This window comes from Mesoplodon mirus, assembly GCF_964341445.2.
Source record: "Mesoplodon mirus genome assembly, chromosome: 4".
Lineage (NCBI taxonomy): Eukaryota > Metazoa > Chordata > Mammalia > Artiodactyla > Ziphiidae > Mesoplodon > Mesoplodon mirus.
In genome coordinates, this window is record NC_138979.1 from 110,799,826 (window position 1) to 110,823,223 (window position 23,398).

The following is a 23,398-nucleotide window of genomic DNA, read 5'->3' on the forward strand; positions in this document are numbered from 1 at the left end:
CAGAATGGAGGATGACGAGATTTAGTCTCTGCAGAATGGCAGAAGCTCCCATTTTGTCAAGGATGGTCTGCTCTGTTCTTCCTGAGCTTCCTTCCCAGGGACAGCCTTCTAATGAGGAAGGACATGAAAGTCTGATGGCAAGATAAACAAAAGTACACAGAACAGAAACACAGACCCTCACTGTTTCTAGGACTTAGAAGTAAATATATTAAGCATAGTAAGACACGTGGGTGTGTCTGGCCTTCAAGGTGGACAAATACATAGAAGGCTAAAAAAGAGATGGAACAAGTACAGTCCTTTGCAGAGAGCAGGTGCAGAGAGATGCCCTTTGAGAACAGGTCCTAAGCTTCTTGTGACCTAGGAGATGTGAAAATGCAATGAATTACTAAATTGGCCTAGATGTAAACTTAAGATAATTTTTAAACACCCATCCTGTTTGGATACCATGCCTGACTTGTGAAATTGAATCAGGAATCAGTTTATGAGCTCTTCCCTAACTTCCACCAAAACAAACAGGCGACAAAACAAACCACCCCAAGATGCAGAGGATCACAGCTGAGAGCTTACTTGCCATGGAGGTCACCAATAAAAGAATGCCACGGTCCACCCACTGTTTCCCCTTTGTCTACAGGCCTGAGTCCATTCTCTCTGCCCCTGAAAATAAGGCTTGGCTGTAAAAGTTAGGATAGAGGCCCAAATAGGAGGCCTGGGGAAAAGGGCAGTGTCTAATGAGGGAGGAAGACAGAAATAAGAGTTGAACCCACTGCCAACAGAAGATCACGCACAAATGGGCGCCACAAACACATGGTCAAATGGGCACAGAGGATGTGTCCAGGTAGGAGCTCTGTGAGCTAACCATGGCTGTCCCTGACCCAGCTGTATGGCCCTGACTTTTCCATTTCTCACTCATCGACTTCACTCAACATTCCTTGAGCTGCTGATGGGGTTGTGATGAGAACATCATGGTCAGTCAATAGAAATAACCTCACTTTTAACTTATACCCCACTTAGATGGTCAAAGGATTTAAAGCAGCCGGCAAAAAAGTACTAGTGGAGAATAAGGAAGCAAAGTAACTTCACTAAGGTTTTATAACTAGTAAGTGGCTGATATGGGATTTGAATCTCTACATCTAAATGGGTTCCTAACCCATTTAGCTTTTCCAGCTGTAACACGGAGATTCCTTGTGATCCTTACTGAAAATGGGACTGTGGTGGACGACAGTTTCCCCTCACAGCTAGGAAGACAGACTAGCCTGCTTAGCTTCTAGCCCAGGGAGAGCTGTCGGGGGACCCAGAGGCTCGTTCTGGTTTTGGCTATCCATTTGTGAAGTGATCCTAGGTAATCTGTGTCTTTCTGCATCTCAGTTTTACCAACTATCAAAAGAGGATAATCCCTGCCCGTTTCCTTAACAGGGAAAAGGAATTGGTGAGGGTGAGAATACTTAAACATTTCAGGAGAACACTGCTTTGAGATGAGGGGGATCATGGCATGGGGTGCGGTGCGGAAGGGTGTGAAATGGCAAGTGACTACATTTGGTTTATCAGGAAATGACCTTGTTTGAATTTGCTGGAAGAGCGCTCGAGGCTGTGTTTGTTCCTCAGTCTGTCTTCCCTTATATTCTTTCTTACCCATATGCTACTCTGGGATGGGAATTGAGAATCTGGATACTACTCATTCCTCTTGAGTTTTACCCTTTAGATTCTGACCCACTCCTGGGTGCACCTCAGTTATAATGAAAAATCTTGAGGTTGTGAATGAAAAATGCATCTCACCAGACTAGCCGTGGGGTTAATTTTCTTTGTCTCCACTTTCTTCTCTGCTGTTAACTTGCTGACTGATTCCTGAGCCATTTTCAATCTGAAATGGAAACAGCGAGGGGGGAGGGGAGAGGAGGAGAAGAAAGGAGAAGAAAAAAGGAGAGAAGAAAGAGGAAGAGGTTAAACAGAAATCCAAATGCTGTTGAATTAACCAATTAGCAGTTTGAAAATATAAGTGACGGTTTTCAGTGCTTTTCATTACTAAATTCAAACTTTGAGAAGGTGACTCTTCTGGGTTATCAAAGCTGAATTTCCTTCACTGGCCGAGAGGCTCACCGAGATGTCTTTGGGAAGTCTGTGCTTTTGCAACCAGTGCAGGAGGAGTTTCTGATCTACGGAATACTAGATGGATTCACTGTACTCTCAGGGCACACTTCAAGGCTCTCTGGCTCGTGATCCACTCAGTAGGTAAGATGAAGACAATTTTGAAAACTGAAATTTTGGAGAAACATATGAAAACTACAAATATTAAAATTCACCAGTTCACATTAAGAAAGTGAAAAGACAACCCACACAGAATGGGAAAAATATTTGTAAATCATACATCTGATAAAGGACTTGCATTCAGAATACACGAGTGACTCCTACAACTCAAATAAAAGGACAAATTACCCAATTTAAAAAACAGGCAAAGGTTTGACTAGACATTTCTCCAAAGACATACAAATGGCCCGTAAGCACATGAAAAGATGCTCAACATCGTCAGTCATCAGAGAAGTACAAAGCAAAACCACAATGAGATTATCACTCCACAGCCACTAGGATGGCTGGAATTAAAAAGAAAGACAGGGCTTCCCTGGTGGTGCAGTGGTTGAGAGTCTGCCTGCCGATGCAGGGAACACGGGTTCGTGCCCCGGTCCGGGAGGATCCCACATGCCGCATAGTGGCTGGACCCCGTGAGCCATGGCCGCTGAGCCTGCGCATCCGGAGCCTGTGCTCCGCAGCGGGAGAGGCCACAACAGTGAGAGGCCCGCGTGCCGCAAAAAAAAAAAAAAAAAAAAAAAAAAAAGACAAGTAACAAGTGTTGGAGGTGAGGATGTGAAGAAATTGGAATCCTCCTACATTGCTGATGGGTCTGGAGAATGGTACAGTCACTTTGGAAAACAGTTTGGCAGCTTTTCAAAATGTTAAACATAGTTAGCACATGACCCAGCCATTTGACTGCTAGGTATATAAATATATGTGTACCCAAGAAAATGAAAATGTATGTCCAGACAAAAAATTTATATATAAATGTTTGTAGCAGCATCATTTAAAATAGCCAAGAGTAGACACAGCCCAAATTTATATTAGCTGCTAGATGGATAAACAAAATGTGGTATATTAATACAATGGAATATTACTGAACCATAAAAAGGAATGAAGTGCTGATACGTGCTACAATGTGGGTGAACCTCAAAACATTAAGGTGAATGGAAGAAGCCAGCCAGTGACAAAAATCCACATGTTATGTGATTCCATTTATATGAAATCCACAGAGACAGAAAGTAGATTAGCAGTGCCAGGTGCCCAGGGGAGGAGAGAAGGGGTGTGACTGCTAAGGGGTAAGGGGTTTCTCCTAAAACTAGGTAGCAGCGATGGTTGCACATCCTTGTGAATACACTGAAAACCCACAGAATTGTACACCTTTAAAAGGGTAAATTTTACAGTATGAATCATCTCAATAAAGCTGCTATAAAAATTCAATTCCACAACGTGATATTATTTCTTATCCAGCTCATCAATTCAACAAAGTAATACTTCTTATCCATCAGACAGGCAAATCAAAGTCAGGCAATATCAACTGTCATTGGGGACGTGAGGACATGGGAACTGCTGAACTGTGTATGAGGGCGTGTAAATTGGTACACCTGGCTTTGGCAGCATCAACTGAAACTGAAAACATACATACCCTGTGAGCTATCAATTCCTCTTCTAGGGAGATACCGCAAAGAAACTTTTATAATTAGGCACACCTTTCACTGTGACAATATATGCAATAATGAAAAACTGAAAACAACCTGGTGATCAAATTCAATAGGATAATGGATAGCTGATAAGAGCAAATAGTAATAGCTAACATTTATTGGGTGCTGACTGCATGTCTGGTACTGTTCTACCTGCTTTATTTGAATTAAACCATTTAATTCTCACAACAACCCTGTGAGATAGAAACTTTCACTACTTGTATTTTACGGGTCTTAAGCACCGTGCAATGAATGCTTGTATATTATATTCATTTAACGGAATATGGTATAACTGTGAAAAGGAATAAACTAGATCTGAATTCACCAATTATGGATATCAGAAACATGATATTGAGAGAGGGATGAATTCTGCAGAGTGACACAGTGAAGAGGCCATCTAGCCTGGTGGTTAAGTGCTCGGCTCCAGAACCTGACTGAGATGGATTCTCAGCCCCACTACTTATTAGCTGTGTGACCCTGGGCAAGGGACCTCTCTGTGCACCTAAAAAAGAGGATAACAACAACCGTGTGGGCTACACAGAGTCACTGAAAGGACTGAGAAGTGCTGCTCTGGGCACTGTGTAATCACTCAACATGTGTTCACTGCTGTTGTTACTGTGTATGCAACATGCTACCTTGTATATATATTGGGGAATAGTGCCCACAAGACAATGTTGTTCACAGATGCCTGCACAGTGTATATGAACATACATGTAAACATCTATTTATATTTATATGCAGACTGGAAAGATACTAGTTTCATGATAGAGGTTATCACTAGAAATACAGAAGGGAATGACACTGGGAGGTAGTATGTCTACTAGAATTTCATTTCTATCTATAATACTTCATTTTTCAATTGTAAAATCTTAAAGAATATGTGGCAAAATGTTAACAATTCTAGGTGGTGGGAATATGGGTGTGTTAAATTATCCTTAATATGTTTCTTTATTTTAAAAATGTCTTCAAAAATATTTTTAAAATACCAAATATTTAAAGACCCACCAAATCACAGACATAAAAAAAAAAAAAGAAGAACATGCTTTTTCTTCAGGGCCTCAAATACAAACCTTTCACTCAATTTTTTTTTTTTTTTTTTTTTTTTTTGCAGTATGCGGGCCTCTCACTGTTGCAGAGCACAGGCTCCGGACGCGCAGGCTCAGTGGCCATGGCTCATGGGCCCAGCCGCTCCGCGGCATGTGGGATCTTCCCGGACAGGGGCACGAACCCGTGTCCCCTGCATCGGCAGGCAGACTCCCAACCACTGCGCCACCAGGGAAGCCCTCACTCAATATTAATCACATACTGGCTTAATATTGAAGAAGTGGCTGAGTGCCTTAGCTCTTTCCTTATCTAATCTTGCACAATTTGCTTGAAACACACGCTTCATAATCCAATCTCCCTGCCCACATGCACAAGTTAGTTCAATGAATTCAACATGCTAACTCGTGCATCAGAAAAGAAGTAAAAATGAGACAAAATGAGCAATGATTTATATAACCCAAGAAATACATCTGTGAAGCTGCCGTGAGAACGGGCACTTCTGGACAGGGGCATAGGTCTGAGCGTATACACCACACTGCCTACTAAACTTTTCTGCTTGCAGCAGTAACTGTGACTATACCCACACAAGAAAGGAATGCGCTAGAAGGATCAAAGCCAGGTCAGACTACACTGGAGACTGACTACTAAGGAATCTGCAAACCAAGATGATGGTGCTGTCAATGAGGCCACAGCTTGTAGCATCTACTTTTCTTGGCGTCTCTGGCAAGATTTGTTTTCAGAGAGAGCACTTATTAGTGACCCTTTAATCCATATTCCAATGGAATGGTTTGGAGTTACTATTTCTCTCTGGGCTCCCTAGCCTTTTTTTTTTTTTTTTTTTTTTTTTTTGGTACGCGGGCCTCTCACTGCTGTGGCCTCTCCTGTTGTGGAGCACAGGCTCTGGAAGTGCAGGCTCAGCGGCCATAGCTCACAGGCCCAGCCGCTCCGTGGCATGTGGGATCTTCCCAGACCGGGGCACGAACCCGTGTCCCCTGCATCAGCAGGTGGACTCTCAACCACTGAGCCACCAAGGAAGCCCTGGGCTCCCTAACTTTAGGGCACTTTTGGGAGTCATCTTTTGCCTAAGTAGTTCCTTTTCACCTTAGAATTCTGGTCTCTTCTTCCAGAGTTGGTCTTCTACCACACTCCTGGCTCAGCATCGCCTCCCCTAATTCCCAATTTCACTTCTCAGAAGCCCTGCAATCACTTCCCACGTTCTCTCAGTATCTGGGGGGATGGTGGTCAGGGATGTGTAGGCCGGGAGCCAACCTAAGGTCCTGTCCGCACTGCTAACCTTTTCCTACTGGTCAGTGGCTGTCCCGCAGACTATAGGCTGCCATGCATACCCCAGGCTTCCGAGGACAATTCTGATCTTGGTGACTCCATCCTGCTCTTCTCTAAATGTTCTCATTCAATTATGATGTCTCCCTCTCACAGGGCACTCTTGAAAAATCATAAAGGATTGGGAGAAAGCATAGCTTGGTGGCAAGTAGCTTCAGTATCAGCGAGGCTTGATTCTAACTCCAACTCTGCCAGTTACTAGAAAACTTGGAGCAAGTTAATCAACTATCAGTTTCCTCATATATAAAATGGTATGATATATATATAGCGCATATATATGTATATACATATACATACAATATTAACTCTGTGGTATTATTGTGAGGATTAAATTAATTAATATATCTAGTAAAACCTCTAGTATACCTGGTATATAGCAAGTAGTCAATAAAGAATAACAATTATGGAACCTTCCATCACGGATATAAAGGATTACTCCTTAAGAATGCACAACAGTAGTTTCTGACTACAAATAAAACAAATGGAGCTATTAGCTAAGTACTATTAGCTAAGTAGTAATACCATTTCGACGTGTCCTGAAGGCAAACCAAATCAACTAATGCTATTACCCCAAGATTTAGCAAACCAAGGGAACTCAGCTCAATTTTTTTGATCTGAACACAGATTCTAAAAGTCATAATGAGAAGCTACACTTTGGTGCAGGCATGACATAAATTTTTCAACCAAATACGAGGAACTATTTCAACCTCAAAGGGAAGATTCCATCTACTTCCTCCCATTTTTCCAGGTTTCTTGGAGGTATCATAAGTAAAATTTAAATTTCAAATAGTATAGAACTTCTGAATAAATATATATTTTTCATGTTAACCTTGTTTTTCTCATAACCAAAATAACACTTGTTCCTTATAGGAATATTATATATCTATACACAGAAAGATTATATTTTCAGTTTATATTATATATTTAAAAGTATAAAGAAAAAGTAAGACTCACTGGCCATTTAAATACTTCTCTGAGAATGTAGTTAAGACATAATGGGACCAGTTAACGAAAACTATCACATACAAACCTCTCAGCTAGACAGTAAGATACATGAGGGTAGAGATAGTGGCTATCATTTTTATTGCTGTGTTCCTAGCCCTTGATACAGTAGCCGGCACACATATACATTCCATAAATAAATAGAGACCTAGAGAACAAAATCGAAAAAAAATCCTTTACTTTCCTGAAGTACTGCTCACTTGGATTTCTTGAAAATGCTGAGCCATGAGGCTGCCCGGGCATGCAACCTGCATGGTCGTGTGGGGCTTCCTGGTTTAATGCACTCCCATCACTGTCTTGAAATTATTAGTATATGTATATATATATTTTTGGCCGCACTGCATGGTATGCAGGATCTTAGTTCCCTGACCAGGGATCGAACCCTGCAGTGGAAGTGCACCTGCAGTGGAAGCACAGAGTCTTAACCACTGGACCGCCAAGGAAGTCCCTTCAAATTCTTAGTTTTTGAACAAGGGGAGCCCCATAAATTATGAGGTTGGTCCTGTCTCAGACTTTCTAGGACATTTAAAGTCATTTTATCATTAAAATGGAACATTTTCCAACCTTGTATTTCCAAGGCACATTTATTACATAAAGAAAGAGAAATCTGGTTGGATAGAGTTCTTACCTCCTGCCAAGGTTCATTTATTTCACTGTGTTGTGAACATTTTTATGCACCTGCTTTTTACACTAGACTGGAGCTTCTCAAAAGCAGAGATAGGACTTCACTGTCTTTCTTTTCTTCACATTTTGCACAGTAAAATGGCATATAGTATATGACCATAAATAGTAAGTTAATGAATGAATAAATAATTATAAGTGATTACTCTCTAAACTGTAAAAATTCATGTGTCAAGAATGGTTATAGGGGAAAACATTCATGTCCATTCAGGTGCATGAAAATATAAAGTCACTGACTCTCACCTGAATGAATACAACATCACCAGTGCTCAAAACTGGTCCTGCAAAATACAAACCAGCAAATTCTCACGAGATTCTCTATATGTCCTTAACGTTAGAGGGCAAAGCTAATTGTGGTGGGCAAGGCTGTTTGTCAATGGCTTTTGTATCACACAGTACGAAACTCACCCTTGATGAAAGACAAATACTTAAATATTCTGACAGTCTGGCTACGTTACGTCCATTGTTATGATGGAGCATATAGGCAGGTCTTAAAAACTGCTTTGACCTCATGAGAGATTGATGGTTGGATGACTGGGTGGTCAGTCCGTCAGTCAATCTGTCCACCTGTCTCTCAAATGTCCTTCAAAAACCACGGGCAAAGTGTCCTATACCTGCTGAAGAAGCTACAGCAGGCTGCTATGGTTGATCACATTAAATTCACCCAGCATCATTGTTCTGGTAATGATGTGGGAAGAGACTTGCAAAGTAGAGGTGAGCAGTGTGATCGACCTTGGAGGGTTTAAACATGTAAATTCAGTTTCCATCCACCACAGGAGGTTTAAATAAATGTGAGCTCGCGTGTGTAAGGCAGAGACTTCACACAAGAATACAAAGTTCTCACCTCCCTTACAAAACCGGAAGGTGTGGCAACACTGAGTGGCATTTCTGTGCGGCAACACCTCAGTCTGTTAACACTTGCCATCACTCCCCATTCTGTCCTCAGCCCGAGGCTATCCAGTGGTACCATCTACCAGCTTGTTTGCACAACTGGTTTTCTTATACCCGGCAGACACCACTCGTTTTTGCTGCCCGCCTGGACTCTCTAAGCTTCGAAGTTTTGGCCAGAGACTTGCTGGAAGGCTTCTGTGATAGTTCAGGAGCCCAGGGATGAGGACCCAGACAATGAAGTAGTCTTTTTTTTTTTTTTTTTTTTTTTTTTTTGCGGTATGCGGGCCTCTCACTGTTGTGGCCTCCCCCGCTGCGGAGCACAGGCTCCGGACGCGCAGGCCCAGCGGCCATGGCTCACGGGCCCAGCCGCTCCGCGGCATATGGGATCCTCCCAGACCGGGGCACGAACCCGTATCCCCTGCATCGGCAGGCGGACTCTCAACCACTGCGCCACCAGGGAGGCCCTGAAGTAGTCTTTGAAATGATCTAGTTCCCTCTGATCCATCCTACTGATGAACATGGTCTCCGTTATCAATGCGTAGCTCTTAAGAATGTCACCTCCCTTCTCAGAAACTCTCAGTGACTCCCAATCAACTTCAGCTGGGGTAGCAAAGGTTTCCTGTAAAGGGCCAGAGAGTCAATATTCTAGACTTTGTGAGCCATATGGTCTCTGGAACTACTCAACACTGCTGTTGTAGCGTGAAAGGAGCCCTAAAAAATACACAGATGAAGGGCAATGCAATGTCGTGTTCTAAGAAATTTATTTACAAAAACCAGTTGTGGGCTGGATTTGAACTATAGTATAGGATCCAAATTCCTTACTCTGGCAACCTAAACTCCCCGTTTCGAACTTAGTTTACTGGTCTATCTTACCTTTGCAGACCCAGATCTGGTTCAATACTGTCCTTGGACAAATCACTTAACCCTTCTGAGCCTCAACTCAATTTCAACTTAAAAGTGGAAATAATACCATACCTAAATAACACAATTGCTATGCAAATTAAAGAAACTTATTATCTGTGATTACTTATCAAGCATCCTTTCCTTCACCTCACTCCACGTGTTCCCCGTCCTGTCCCAACTTCTCACTCTTCTTTCTACCAAGGCTTTTCTCGCCCCTGCATCTTGCTCTTACTGTTCCCTCAATGACTTTCTTACTCATTTCCATGTGTTCAAATTCTTCCCATTCTTCTAGTCTCAGCTTAAGTGCCAGAGTCATGAAAGCTTCCTTCATCTCTCTTAGAAGTAATTGCTCTTTTCTCAAGTGAAAGGGCACTTTGTGCCTCTCTTATGGCACTTAGGAACTTTTCCTCTTAGGACTGTATAGGTGTCTCATTTCCCTCAAACCACTGGAACCACTTGAGGACAATGATCACGCCTTCTGCATACTGGGTCTTCTCCCTGATCCTACATCTAGCACTGTGCCATGCAGCAGTCAGTTGTTAGCAAATATCTAAGTGAAAGACAAATGACCTGCATTGACAGCTTTTCTCCACTTTACCTCAAACAAGCCTAAATGTTTAGTAAATACCCAGAAGTTGTAGGACAATTATCTTTTGCATTTAGCCTTGGGAAAAAAATAAAACGTAAAAGCATGAAAACATCTAGCTCTAGTTATTGATTAGCTGCTTGAGTCCTAAATACGGAAAAAGAAAGGGTGCTTAAGGCCACCCAAATGTGCTAAAGATTTATGCATGTCAGATTACATACATATTCTAGGATTCCTGAAAGTATCCACATTACTTTGCCCCCAAGGAGACTGAGGCTCAGAGAGGTTATACAACTTTCCCCAAGTCTGGAATTTGCCTCTCTCACTTAGGAGGTAAGAACTTTTTTGCATGCAGTCAAAGGGAACTGGTTGGACAATTTCTAGCTACAGCCATGCTCGATCTCTCCCTTGGCTTCATTGCTCAGGGACTTGTCTTTGGTTCTGGCCTAGATCTTGGTTCTGTTTTTGTTTTGGGTCTAAATATTTATGCTAGACTCTCACACACAGTTGCTCATGATTACTCATAGGCAAATACCTCGACTTGATTTCAAAGGTTACATCTCATGCCCTCTAAAAAAAAAAATTCTGAAATATAGGGAGGAAGACCTACAAGTAAGTTAGAGAAAGAAAATAACTACTTTCAATTTACAAATGCTTTAATAAAAGTGATTTCTGAAAACCTTTTCTTCCTTTCCGTTATAACACCTCCCTAGAGAGTTATTAAGGGCCCCAGTAAATTTCAGTTGCTGCCAAAGTCTACTGAGGAAAGACGTGAATATGAGATAGGACAGTGACGTGTCCTCAGATGGTCCTGCTTAGTCCTTGTTCTACAGAAATGATTTGCAACCTTGGTTGGTTGGGGAGGGAATTCTGCTTCCAGTTAGAAAGCTACAAGAGAACATTATTCCCATCCTCAATGAAAAGATCTGGATAAGGTACAAAATCACACTTTTTCTTAACCCATTAGAGGGCTGGGATCACAAGGCAGCTGAGGCAACTGCATCCCAAAGAGTGATACGCCTTTCCATTTAAAGGCTCAGGCTCCCCACATGACAGCCTCCTTTTCTGGGAGATCTGGGCATGCTCTGGGGTTTCTACAGGCTAGATGTGTATTCCTGCAGCTGAATCAAACCAACTCAGAGCACAGCCTTCTGTGAGATTGAAGAAGTACGATGTCTTTATTCTTTAGACATCCAGTATTTCATTGGCTCATGAGGTACAAGGCAGAATATACTGAAATCATCCTGAACTTTACAATAACAGAAGTGCCTTCATTTTTAACCATAGGGATTAGGCATGCCAGCCAACCAAGAGGTAAGTGAGATATAGGAGGTGGGGTAGAGTGTTCAGGCTGTTTCATACTCCTTGTCACTAATGGAAAAACCAGTAACTTAGAGCAGCATTTTCAAACTGTCTTCCAAAGAGCCTCAGCAAAGGTGCCTCAGGAAAAGAAGGAAGAGTTAAGGATTCTCTTAACCCCAACATCTGCAAGCCTGCTTCAACCGGAAAAGCTTAATTTAATCTGTTTTATATATTGGGGTTTCATGAATGTTTTCATTTAGATAAAAAAAGCTCTGCTGTTTAGAAAAAAAAGTTGGAAAACGCTATGTATGGAACTCAACAGAACCCACTGAATCTCTTAGGCAGGGAAGAGAAAAAAATACCCTTCCTGTTCAGGAGAATGAGAGCCAACAGAAGTCTTCTTCCTAAAGAACTGCCATGGGATATCTGGGAGATGAACAGCTGATTAAGAAGACAAGGCCTCTTAAAAGAATGGTTCTTCTGACAGCCATAGCCACCAGATTTCAGCTCAATTTCAGGGCTCAAATCAAAACACAGCCAGTTCTGCCACTCTCTTCTGCGTGGTACTTTCCAGATATGTTCTAAGCCTGGGAGATGGACAGTCTCTAACAACTACTCACAGACAGGCACCGTGGGGACAGATTCAGAGGAGCCAAAGTGTGGGAAAACTAAGTGCCCAGGGGGGCACCCACTTACTTCCCTGTCCTAAAGTCAGGAATTACCTTACATTTCATTATGGTTCATTTTCTTTGTGGTCTTTCTGGGAATTATAACTGATCTTCCTGATTTGGGTCCTATTCTACTCTCCAATTTCTATTTGCTCTTACTACCCTAGAATGAAGATGGAATGAATCCAACTGATTACACCCTAAGGTTCCTCCCAATTTAATTCTGTGACTGCAGTTAACATTTTCTTTGGGTCATCTGTTCTTTCCCTTTTCCTTTCTTTCCCATTCCAAATAACCGTCTGAAGTGTAACAAGACTGTCAACCTGTTAACTTTGGAATAATTCTTAAGTATGAGGCTAGGTTACATTTTTAATGAAAAAAAGTTACACAGGCAACTAACGGATGTCTGGACACAGCGGATCTCAAATCATGGCTCAGGTTGGAATCTACGCTCTAAAGAGTGGGGTTAATTTTAGTATTTAAAAATGAGTAAATGTTCTGGAAAAGGCAGAACTATGGAGACAATAAAAAGATGAGTGACTGTGGGCAAGGAGAAGACGTGACTAGGCAGAGTGCAGAGGAGCTTTAGGGCAGTGGAAATACTCTGTATGATATTATAACGATGGATTATATTATTACGCAATTTGTCCGGACCCACAGAATGGACAACACTAACAGGGAACCCTAAGGTAAAAACTATGGACTCTGGGTAATTACGGTGTGTCAATATATTCATCTTTGGTTAAAAAAAGAAAAAAAGTATCATTATGATGAGTGATGTTGATATTGGAGGAGGCTACGCATGTTTGGGGACAAGGAGATACATGGGAATTCTCTGTAGGAAATCCACCTACCTCTCAATTTTGTTGTAAACCTAGAACTGCTCTAAAAAAATAAAAAAATATATTTTTTAAAAATGAAAAAAAAAACAGGGCTTCCCTGGTGGCGCAGTGGTTGAGAGTCCGCCTGCCGATGCAGGGGACGCGGGTTTGTGCCCCGTTCCGGGAAGATCCCACATGCCGTGAAGCAGCTAGGCCCATGAGCCATGGCCGCTGAGCCTGCGCCTCCGGAGCCTGTGCTCCGCAACGGGAGAGGCCGCAGCAGTGAGAGGCCCGCGTACTGCTAGAAAAAAAAAAAAAAAAAAAGAAAAAAAACAGGTAGATGGCCCCCACAAATTACCATTCTGTTTTAAACGCCCGTTGGTTTGTTAGAAATCCTCTAAATGAAAATGACCAATTCATTTCAGCAAGTGGAAAATAGACAATCTGGTTATATTACCAGGACATACTTGTTAATAAATCACTCAACTTGTGTAATGTTGACAATGGGACTGAGGAAGCGACTTCAGGATTACAGAAGTAAAGTTCTGCCTATAGAGCCACTAGCTTCAAAGAGGAAGCCCTGTTGGCCATCCAGCACAGTGTGACCTAAAAACAGTAACCACTGCATGACCCAGACCATGTACACGTCTTCACTGAAGATATTCAAAGTCTGGCTTTGGGAACATCAGTGTCATGAAGGCAAAGAAAAGGGAGGCACTGCACGAATATAGTTCATAAAATGCATGTTGGTAAAAGCATGAAATCTGACCAGCTGTAATGTAAATCTGTTTACAGAAGACTTACTATCAGTCATCGCTAAAGAGGTCAAAATAGTCTAGAAAGGGAACAGGGCAGGCTTCTGTGCACCCGTATGTGTAGTAATGGGCCTCTGAGTCATCATGCTACAGGGAATAACACCCAAGTTCCCTAAAAAAACAGGATAAATAAAAGCTGAAGGTCCAAATCACTATGTCACTAGGCTTATCCTAAAATTTAAAGACATGTGAACCAGAATCTACCAAGCATGAGAACTCTTCCTTCTGGTGGCTATTCTGAAATACACAGAAGAACATGATCAGCAAAGAAGCATGAGAAAAACATGCCCTTGTCCATGGCCCTGTAAACTGTGGCCTGGGGCTCTTTGAAGGGTAGATAAGGTTTTGTGGGATGGCACCTACTGAAGATCATGCTTGTAAATAAGTAACTTGCCAGTCTGGCTTCCCAATGTGGGTTGACTTTACGAATCATCATTAGGGACACCTTCTTCTATAAGTAAATGGTACTATTTTTATGGTCTCCCTTTAGGAGAAGAAAACCAGAGACGGTGTATAAGAAGCTGCAGAGATGAAATACCAACTGACTATCCACTCTTTTCCTGTGATCTCCTTATAGCCTTGAACTAAGTAGCATCAGGTCAAGGAGCAAAGAATACTATCCAAAGAGACTTTGGGGAGGTGTGGGAGTGGCCTTATTGCTTAAGAAAGCCTAATAGCACATGGTTTTTTGTATTTTAGATGGAGAAGGTTGAGGGCAACATCCCAGTATTTTCCTCATTAGGATTCCCTGGTGTTAACATTGTAGGGGTTGTTTTTAACGTTGTGCTTTTAGAAGGTGTAGCTATGTCAGGCTACCCTTCCGGCCACTGCCTAGGAGCCTGGACATTAGAGGGAAGGCGTGTGAGCTTTGTGGGGTTTCTTTGCATCTTTTGATACTCCCAAGCCTCCACAGGTACTGTCCTCAGTTCACTGAGGACATTGAGGTTGTTTCTCCACAGTTGGGGGAAAGGGGGTTAACATCCAGCTTCAGTTCTAAATAAGTAAATGCAATCAGGGAGGCCTGCCAGGGGCCTTGGGAACTGCCCTTGTTTCTACCCACCTTGACAACAGTCCCTCACGAGGTATTTCTGAATTCTTGATATAACTACTACACAGCGATAACAGTTATGAAAGCCAATGAAATAAAGTCACTCTTTATTGTCAGTAAAGAACCAACAACGCAATATATGTATAACTGAATCACTGTGCTGTCCACCTGAAACTAACACAGTGTCGTAAATCAACTATACTTCAATTAAAAAAAAAACCCAACAACACAAAGACTAAATTCATTAACTCCTCATTGTAAAGGGACATTTCTTCCTCACTGCTGCAGCTGATGGAAACATCATGGACTCGTCTATGTGGAATGCTTGCAAAGGGTAAGAAAATAAAACTCAGAGAAGACAGCCATAGACAATATGAAATAATGGGTAGCCTCAAAATCATTTATCTCAGGCAGGCCAGCAGGGCCACAGACTTGGACAGACACACACTCTTCTATGCTTATCCCCTCTTCAGAGTCTGACCCTTGACCTTGACTAACCCTTCCATCCCTGTGTCCCCCAGGCCAGTCTCACTAGCAGCCATGGTAAGACAGACCAGCAGGAAAGTAAGGCAGGTCTTAGACTTAAAAGACTTAGCTCTTTACACATCAGAATCTAGCCTCTCAGTGATTCCATGATAAATTAGCCCATCACTTCCACTTCCTACATTTGACAACTTTCCCTACCTCATTCCTAAGATATTTTTCTATTTACAATGAAGGAAGTCCTCCTAGAGACCACATTTCACCAGCTACACAATCAGCCACTTGATAGCTTTTGCGGGTTATCACTTGTAGTTCCCAAACACACTTTGACTTCAAATGATTAATTGCAGAACAAAGACCGCTTCCGTTTGCAGAGCGTCTCCCCCAGGCCACAGGGGAGTGGAAGTGACGGGGGGGTCCTGGACTTGCCCTGGAATGCATGATCAGTTAAAGCCAATCACTCTGCACTTGGTAGACGAAACACCCTGAGCCGCCCGGGCGATTTAGGTGTGGAGTGAGAGGTAACAGCATTGTGTTTCCTTGTTCGGGGAGAGGCGTCTGGGAGGCAGCCTGGAAACTCAAGCCGGCCCTGGGACATAAATCTGCAAGTTTAATTGCAAGCATTGCTTGTCTTTGGAAGACATTTCCAATCCTGATAATGAAGATATGCACGTGCTTGTAGATGCCAACTCCCGCCCCCGCTCCCGCTTTGGTTTTGAAACCTTTACCACCTACCAAGTCTCACCAAAAACTGGAACTGATCAGAGCCTGTTTGCAGGGGTGACTAAAACGACAAGGGGGAGGAAGCAGGGGAGATTGGGTGGAGCAGGCAGCCTTTCTGGTGCCCCTCAAATCATACTACCCAGGCAGCCCCCTATTCCATCTATTCTCTGCCCAAGGCAGGAGCTGTCAGGAGTCCCACAGATAAGCAACTTAGAAGTATTCTAGCTGAATGAAGGAGACTTACTTTGGGTTTCCATTGCTGTCTGCCAAGCTAGGGAAAGAGCACGTGGACGGATGCTCTCAAAGGTTCTTATGTGAGCTCTGAAGAGGTGTGAGGCTTGACACAGCCTGAATCCCAAAGACCTTCACTCCCTTCTTTGTTTCTTTCTTTCTTTCTTTTTTTTTTTAAGACAAATTGAAAGTAATACAGGCAAGAACGGAGAAGGTGATTGTTTTACCCCATTAACTAGTCTTTCTTGTTTTGAACATGTCTATCCTCTTTAACCAAGCTATAAAGATTTTAGATACTTGAGCAAAAGCAACCCATATGGGATATGTTTGGAGAATTCTACCATCAAAGTCTAAATAAATAAGATCTCTCATCTATCAGCAGTAGACAGCAAATTCTGTAATCAATTTCAACGTGGCAAACGAAAACACAGTGACTGTTTATTTGTTCGACAAATATTAATTGAGCACTCACTACGTATAAGGAAACATAAGATGCTAGAGAGAGAACAAAGAAGTATGAGGCATTGCCCTTGTCTTCTACAGCTTATGATTTATTTGAGGGGGAAATGTCTATAAGAAAATGAATGAAAAAGAAATCGCTAATGCCAAAATTAAAGCAATAGTAACCATCTCCCCCTGCCCCAGTTTTGGAGGAAAGATAGCTCACGGAGATTGGGGAAAGCTTTATGAAGGAGGCATTGTGATCACCAGATTAAACTCTTCCAGAATAGGGTCTCATAGCTTGTACAGCACTTAAGAATGAATAGGTATTTTGAAAGTACATGCTTAAATTAAGCTGATTAAGTGGTGCACATTTATGTTATGGGAATGCAAAATGCAGATGAGATGAGAGACAGTGTGTACTCCGAGGATGCACAGGAAACACAGCAATTAGGCTGGCCCCTGAAATCATACTATGTGATTCCTCCAAAATGTGTGTTGAGCCTTCCAAGCCCAGGCCTTTGCCATGTGATCTCCAGGATGTCCTTACCCCTTTCATCTCTAGGTAGCTGAATTCATCTGCTCTGTCAATGTCCAGCTCATTTCCCACCTAAAACCACAGGAAATAAGGGCTGGAAGAGACCTTCACGATCACCTGAGTCTAATAGTTCCTAAACTTGGCTGGATGTAGTAAGACTCCCTTGGGAAGATGAACTTCTTCCTCCCATCTCCAAAGCTGACCTGATAGATTTCAGCAAGGGATGAAGCCAAGGTATTTACTGAAGCAACCAAACACAAAATGTGTTCTTGCTCATCCTCTCTACAAGCTTTCTAAAACTGCAGATCCCTAGGTTCTAATCCTCTGGGATTCTGATTTAGTAGATCTGATTACTTTTTTACAAAGCTCTCCAGGTGACTTGGAAGACCTGCCAGATTTGGGAGCAGCTGACAGCCAACATTCCCATACTGGCTTCTGAATCCCTTCTACAACTTTTGTGGAGGGTGGCCCTGTTTATGGCTAACCATCTTCCCAAAGCCCTCCCTGGCCTCCTCATTCCTTAGGAATCATTTCCTCCTCCAAACTCACACTGCCCAGGATCTTCAGTGCTCGGTATCATTTTGTACTATGTTGTGAAGTCCTTTCTCTATCAGTAAACAATTAGCAGGCTCCGTGCTGGAGAATGCACCATAGAAGATACGATAAGGAATGGGTTTATGTCCTAAAGGTGGAAAAAGACATGTAAAGTGCTAAAGTAACAAGTTGGAAGGAATTAAGTGCAAAAGGATGGTAAGAAAAATATGCTATCCGAGACCAGAGAAAGATGTAATTCTTTTACTTAGGGGTATTTCAGAAGATTTTTAGGGGAGAGGTTTTGGAGGTTGCCCTTAGAAGATGACTGTGTTTTGACCAGCAGGAAATAACTGGGACAATGCAATGTAAAGAAATTACCCAGTGAGAACACCAGGAAAGAATGTGTAGATGTGAGAAACACTGAGTCAATATCATGGGTATGTGGGGGATGAGGGTATGGGAAATGAGGTTGGAAAGTGAGTTAAGGCAAGTTTTTGGAGGCTCATGCTCTAATTTGGGAGAAATACAGAATACTTGAAAAAGCTCAAGCTTTAGTGTCACATAAGACCTAGGTCATTATCCCCATTCTGTTGCTTAGGAGTGAAACTGTGATGTTGGTAATTCGTGTACTCTCTCCTCTGCTTATCTGCACAATAGTAATACACTTTTTCAGGGCTGTTGTAAGGCCCCAAAAGTTAATGAATATAAGTACCAATCATGGCTGATTTTCTTCCCTTTATTTCAGAACAGAATATGCTTAAACAGGATATGTTCAAAGAAATAGATGTGATCTAACTTCTGTTTTAGAAAGATAGCTGGATACAATATTAAGGGCCAATGAAGAGGAAATAGAAAAACTATAGGCAGAGAGAACAGTCAGAAGGATGTAGCAATAATCCAGGTGACAGATGAGGTCCCGAACTAGGCAAAGCCACTGAGAAAACAGGATGAAAAAGAATAACCACTAAGGAGGTAAAACTGAGAAGTTAGCCAGGGGTGGAAAGTGAATCTTGGAGCATTAAAGACAGTTCAGGTTTCCAGCCTGCCTTTGGCTACTAGGAGGAGGAGAAGGGTGCAAATGAAATTTAGGGACCCTCAGAGTAGGCATACTGAATTGCAGATGAAAGTTGGGCAGCCGGTGGGAGCGTTTAGCGTGAAGTAGGAGATTTGAGTCTAAGACTTAGAACTAAGAGGTTGTTTCTGGGCAGGAGGACTTGGCAAAGAGGTGACAGGTGAAGCGACGAGAATGGTTGGGATTAACTAGGGATAGAGTACAGAGCAGAAAAGAGGAACAGAGATCTGAACCCTGGGGAAGGTCCACACTTAAGGAATAGAAGAAAAAGACGAGCCGATGAAGGAAATAGAAGAGTGGAGGTCACCTTTGCAGAAGGAAACCCAGAATACCCTCAGAGCATCTTCAAGATGGAAGAAACTATCATCAGTGTCAAAAGCTAGTAGTGGCAAGGAGTTAGCTGTCTGATTTCACAAACGGGAAAGGTGGCAAAGTCTGCCACTGGTCTCAACATCCATTTCTTCTGCTCCCTTTAGTAATGGAACCCATGAGTCTTTAGCTGGGCCCATGGCTGCCAGATAAACTTGCATTTCCTGGTCTCCCATGCATATAGCCGTGAGAGACTAAGTTTTGCTCAATGAAATACGTGTACCTTCCAGGTCCACCCCCCTTTAAAGGAAATGGTGTGCCCTCCCCTTTCTACTGGCAGGAACTCAGCAGCAGTGGCGCTGGCGGACGTGATGTGAGCCATCTTTACACTTGTGAATAAGGACCACACCTAATGATGGTGGCCACAAGAGAAAAGGAATCTGGGTTCTGAACTTCTAAACAATTTATACTCAGATTGTTAGGCAAAAGTAAAATAAATTTTTCTTGTTTAAGCAACAGTTACTTTGGTCTTTGTTATGGCAGCTGAGGCTTTATTCTTACTGATACAGAAAGGAGTGGATGTGTGTTATGGAAAAATAAATGAGGAAATGTATATAAACTCTTCTTTTAAGAAGATGGAAGGAACAGGAGATTGCTAGTTTCCAGAGGAAAGAGGGTCAAAGAGGTGTTTTAATTTTTAAGAATCAATGATCCCATAATTTTTACCATTTAGAAGTCTACTATCTCCTCTCCTTACTCATGGCATATTTTTAATTTTGCAGAAGTAGTTTTAAATTCATTGCTTGGGAAATAAGCAGGTTTTATTCTTTGTGATTATGATAATCACACATTCTGTTTATAAGTTAACTTGTTGGGACATTTACTGTTTGTGTATTTGTACAGAACTGCCTTCAAATGTGACTTAGGAAAATTCAAAGTTTTGCTGAGTAACTTGGGGGTGATTATTCGTATTATTAAAGGGGTCCTTTAAAATATGAAGCTCCTTAGCAGTTAAGTGTATATAAGTCATTTAACCACATAACAGAGGGCTAGGGTAACTTGTTAGACATTACTGTAATGATCATGACTGAATAAATAAAAATTTTAGTTTATGGAACTTTTTCCAGGAATAACTATCATATAAAGAGAGGAATTCCTGCGATGTCTACACTGCAATCAACAGCTTCTCTGTGGGTTGAGTGATGGCCTCTCTAAGTCCCCAGCTCCTGGTCCTAAAGTGACCTGAGCAGTGAGCCCTGAGAACAGCTTTGGGATAACTCCACAACAGCTCTGCTGTCAAGGGTATGGCAGTTGCATAATTAACCATAATAACTGCAAGTAATACACCTAAAACAAAAACTCTGTTGTTATTTAGCTGAACTAAAAAAACCCAAACTAACCATCCATTCCCCCATGGTGTAAATTATAGTTATGTATATAATGAAATGTCTTATTTGCATTTCACATAAAATTCACCAAACTCCTTATTCACTCATTACTTACCCATTATGGGTTTTTAAATGGTACTTTTAAAGTCTGCTTTGGCTCAGGGTTGAATTATTTGCCAAGACTTTATTCCTGGAGTCATGAGCCCCCTAGGACTTCTTTACCTTTTGCAAATTCATAGCTCATTTTGTGGGGAGTAGTCGTTTGGGGCCTCTATGTGTGCATGTGGGGGCATATGTGGGGAGCAGTCTTAACATATTCTAAATAGTGGAAAACTTCATAAGGAAGGGTTGTATATCCCAGAATAATTAAAAAGGAAAAAGAAAAAGAAAAAGCAGAAAATGAGTAAAGAATAGTCAATAAAGGTAGCAGTAAAAATTAGGTTATCTCCTTACAACTATGCATATACTTGAATAATCTGTTGATTTAATAGGTAGAAGAAATATGTGTTGCAAAAATTCATTGACTGGTTTGGCTGTCAAGAAACACAAATACAAAACTGCATGAAAAGGTAAAATTGAGGCAAAGCTGCCTCTCAGAATAAAAATCTTGATGAACTTCCATAAACCTGTAAACGCAATGTTGGATGCAGATGAAAAGATTTTTGTGTGTATACTTTCAGTTAAAAAAATGTGGTCTCGGGCTCCCCTGGTGGCGCAGTGGTTGAGGGTCCGCCTGCCGATGCAGGGGACATGGGTTCGTGCCCCGGTCCGGGAGGATCCCACATGCCGCGGAGCGGCTGGGCCCGTGGGCCGTGGCCGCTGGGCCTGCGCGTCCGGAGCCTGTGCTCTGCAACGGGAGAGGCCGCAGCAGTGAGAGGCCTGCATAAAGCAAAAAACAAAACAAAACAAAACAAAACAAAATGTGGTCTTCAAGACCAACCTTAGTATTTTAGGGGAGGAACTGGGAGTGTAAGCCAAGGAAGCTGTAGACATTTACCAAGTCCAAGAGGACAGTGAAAATTCTCCCTGCTCCCAAATCTCTTCCCCACTCACCACCAGACCTTGGCTTGGAATGTCTTTCAGTATAATCCCCTATGAGCTCAAAAGCAAAGGTGAGGGGCGTTATCTCAAAAATAAAACAGTTTCTCAAAATATTAAAAAAAAAAGTAGTTTCTAGATTCACAGAGATTTTGAGCTAGAAAAGATCTTAGTGAACATTTGGTTCCTGCTTCATCCCAATACATACATTTTACAGATATGATATTTGGGTCCTCCAGGCAATAAGTGACTGGCCCAAGATCACAAAGCAAATTAATGGCATAAAAATGCTGGGTTTCGGGGCTTCCCTGGTGGCGCAGTGGTTGAGAGTCTGCCTGCCGATGCAGGGGACACGGGTTTGTGCCCTGGTCCAGGAAGATCCCACATGCCGCGGAGCGGCTGGGCCCATGAGCCATGGCCGCTGGGCCTGCGCGTCCGGAGCCTGTGCTCCACAGCAAGAGAGGCCACAATGGTGAAAGGCCCGTGTACTGCAAAAAAAAAAAAATGCTGGGTTTCAACTCTCTCTCTAGAGGTCTTTTTTACACTACTGAGCACTGCCAGTAAGTACTCAGCAGGGGTAAGAGAAGGACCTGGTATACTTCACTGGAGGATGAGTTCTAGTACTAGGGGCACCATGAGGACTGAGTGGATCACAGACTGAAGGTCGAGGGAGCGAGGTGCTCTGGATTTGGTCCTAGACTCAGGAGTTTTCTATTTTGCTTAATATTGGCATACACAACAGCAAAGTTTCATACCATTAATATACCATCATACAGTAGCCTGCTCTTCTACTGAGAGTTAATCTGCAGGTAAACCATATCCCCAGTGAAATACTATGTCTATTCTACTCAAATACAGAATCGTGTCCTGATACCAGCTTAATAATAGGGGGTTTATCATTCATTTTCAAAGCACAAGCACATAGGACGTTTTTTATCAGTCACCTGCATGTTCAGACATCGTTCTGGATCTCATGAGGGGTAGTTGTTACCCTGCTATGGAGCTGCATCATTTCGATTTTGCATCAAGCTCATGTGCATCCATGGAAACCATACTAAGCAGAACAAGAAGTAAATATTCTCTATCCCTTAAAATTGACCTCAAGTGACATAAAGTAGTTTTCAAAACTTCCATTTCATTTGGAAATGAATCTGTTTCTTTTTTTTTTTTTTTTTTTTTTTTTTGCGGTATGCGGGCCTCTCACTGCTGTGGCCTCTCCCGTTGCGGAGCACAGGCTCCGGACGCGCAGGCCCAGCGGCCATGGCTCACAGGCCCAGCCGCTCCGCGGCATATGGGATCCTCCCAGACCGGGGCACGAACCCGCATCCCCCGCATCGGCAGGCGGACTCCCAACCACTGCGCCACCAGGGAGGCCCGAATCTGTTTCTTTGAAAATACTATTACTGATCCTTAATTTTTCTCAATGATTTTTGGGGTTTTAGTTGGCCTTCAAATACCTCTCAAAATCAAGGGGATGAAATTCCTTTGGATGGGATCCCAAAGTATAGTTTTTTTTTCCCCCTAATAATTACAAGCTATGAGGTTTTCATTTGATTATGAATTTAATTTTTGAGGATGTCTTCATATTATCTAATGCTACCTCCTGACATTTAGTGTTGTTGGGATTTGTTGGAGAAGTACAATAAAAAATGACAATATCAAACATCCTTAAATATGGGTCAAAACAATCATATTGTTTATCATTTGACTGTAATAGAAGAATTCACTTATTTCACCACAACGAATATGTGATTCCAATCGTTTAAAAGCTAAAA

The 23,398-nt window shown here is 42.2% G+C and overlaps 1 protein-coding gene across 8 annotated transcripts in view; it reads right to left on the reverse strand.

The window, feature by feature from the left end:
• The window catches only part of FMN1 (formin 1), a gene marked incomplete at its 5' end in the record, with an annotated part of 415,504 nt that overhangs the window by 9,446 nt on the left and 382,660 nt on the right, over positions 1-23,398 (reverse strand). For all 8 annotated transcript variants that reach the window (XM_082620131.1, XM_082620130.1, XM_082620129.1 and 5 more), the window contains one exon: positions 1,774-1,858. In XM_082620131.1, the coding sequence (XP_082476257.1) occupies positions 1,774-1,858 (85 nt within the window). The remainder of the gene's footprint in view (positions 1-1,773; positions 1,859-23,398) is intronic.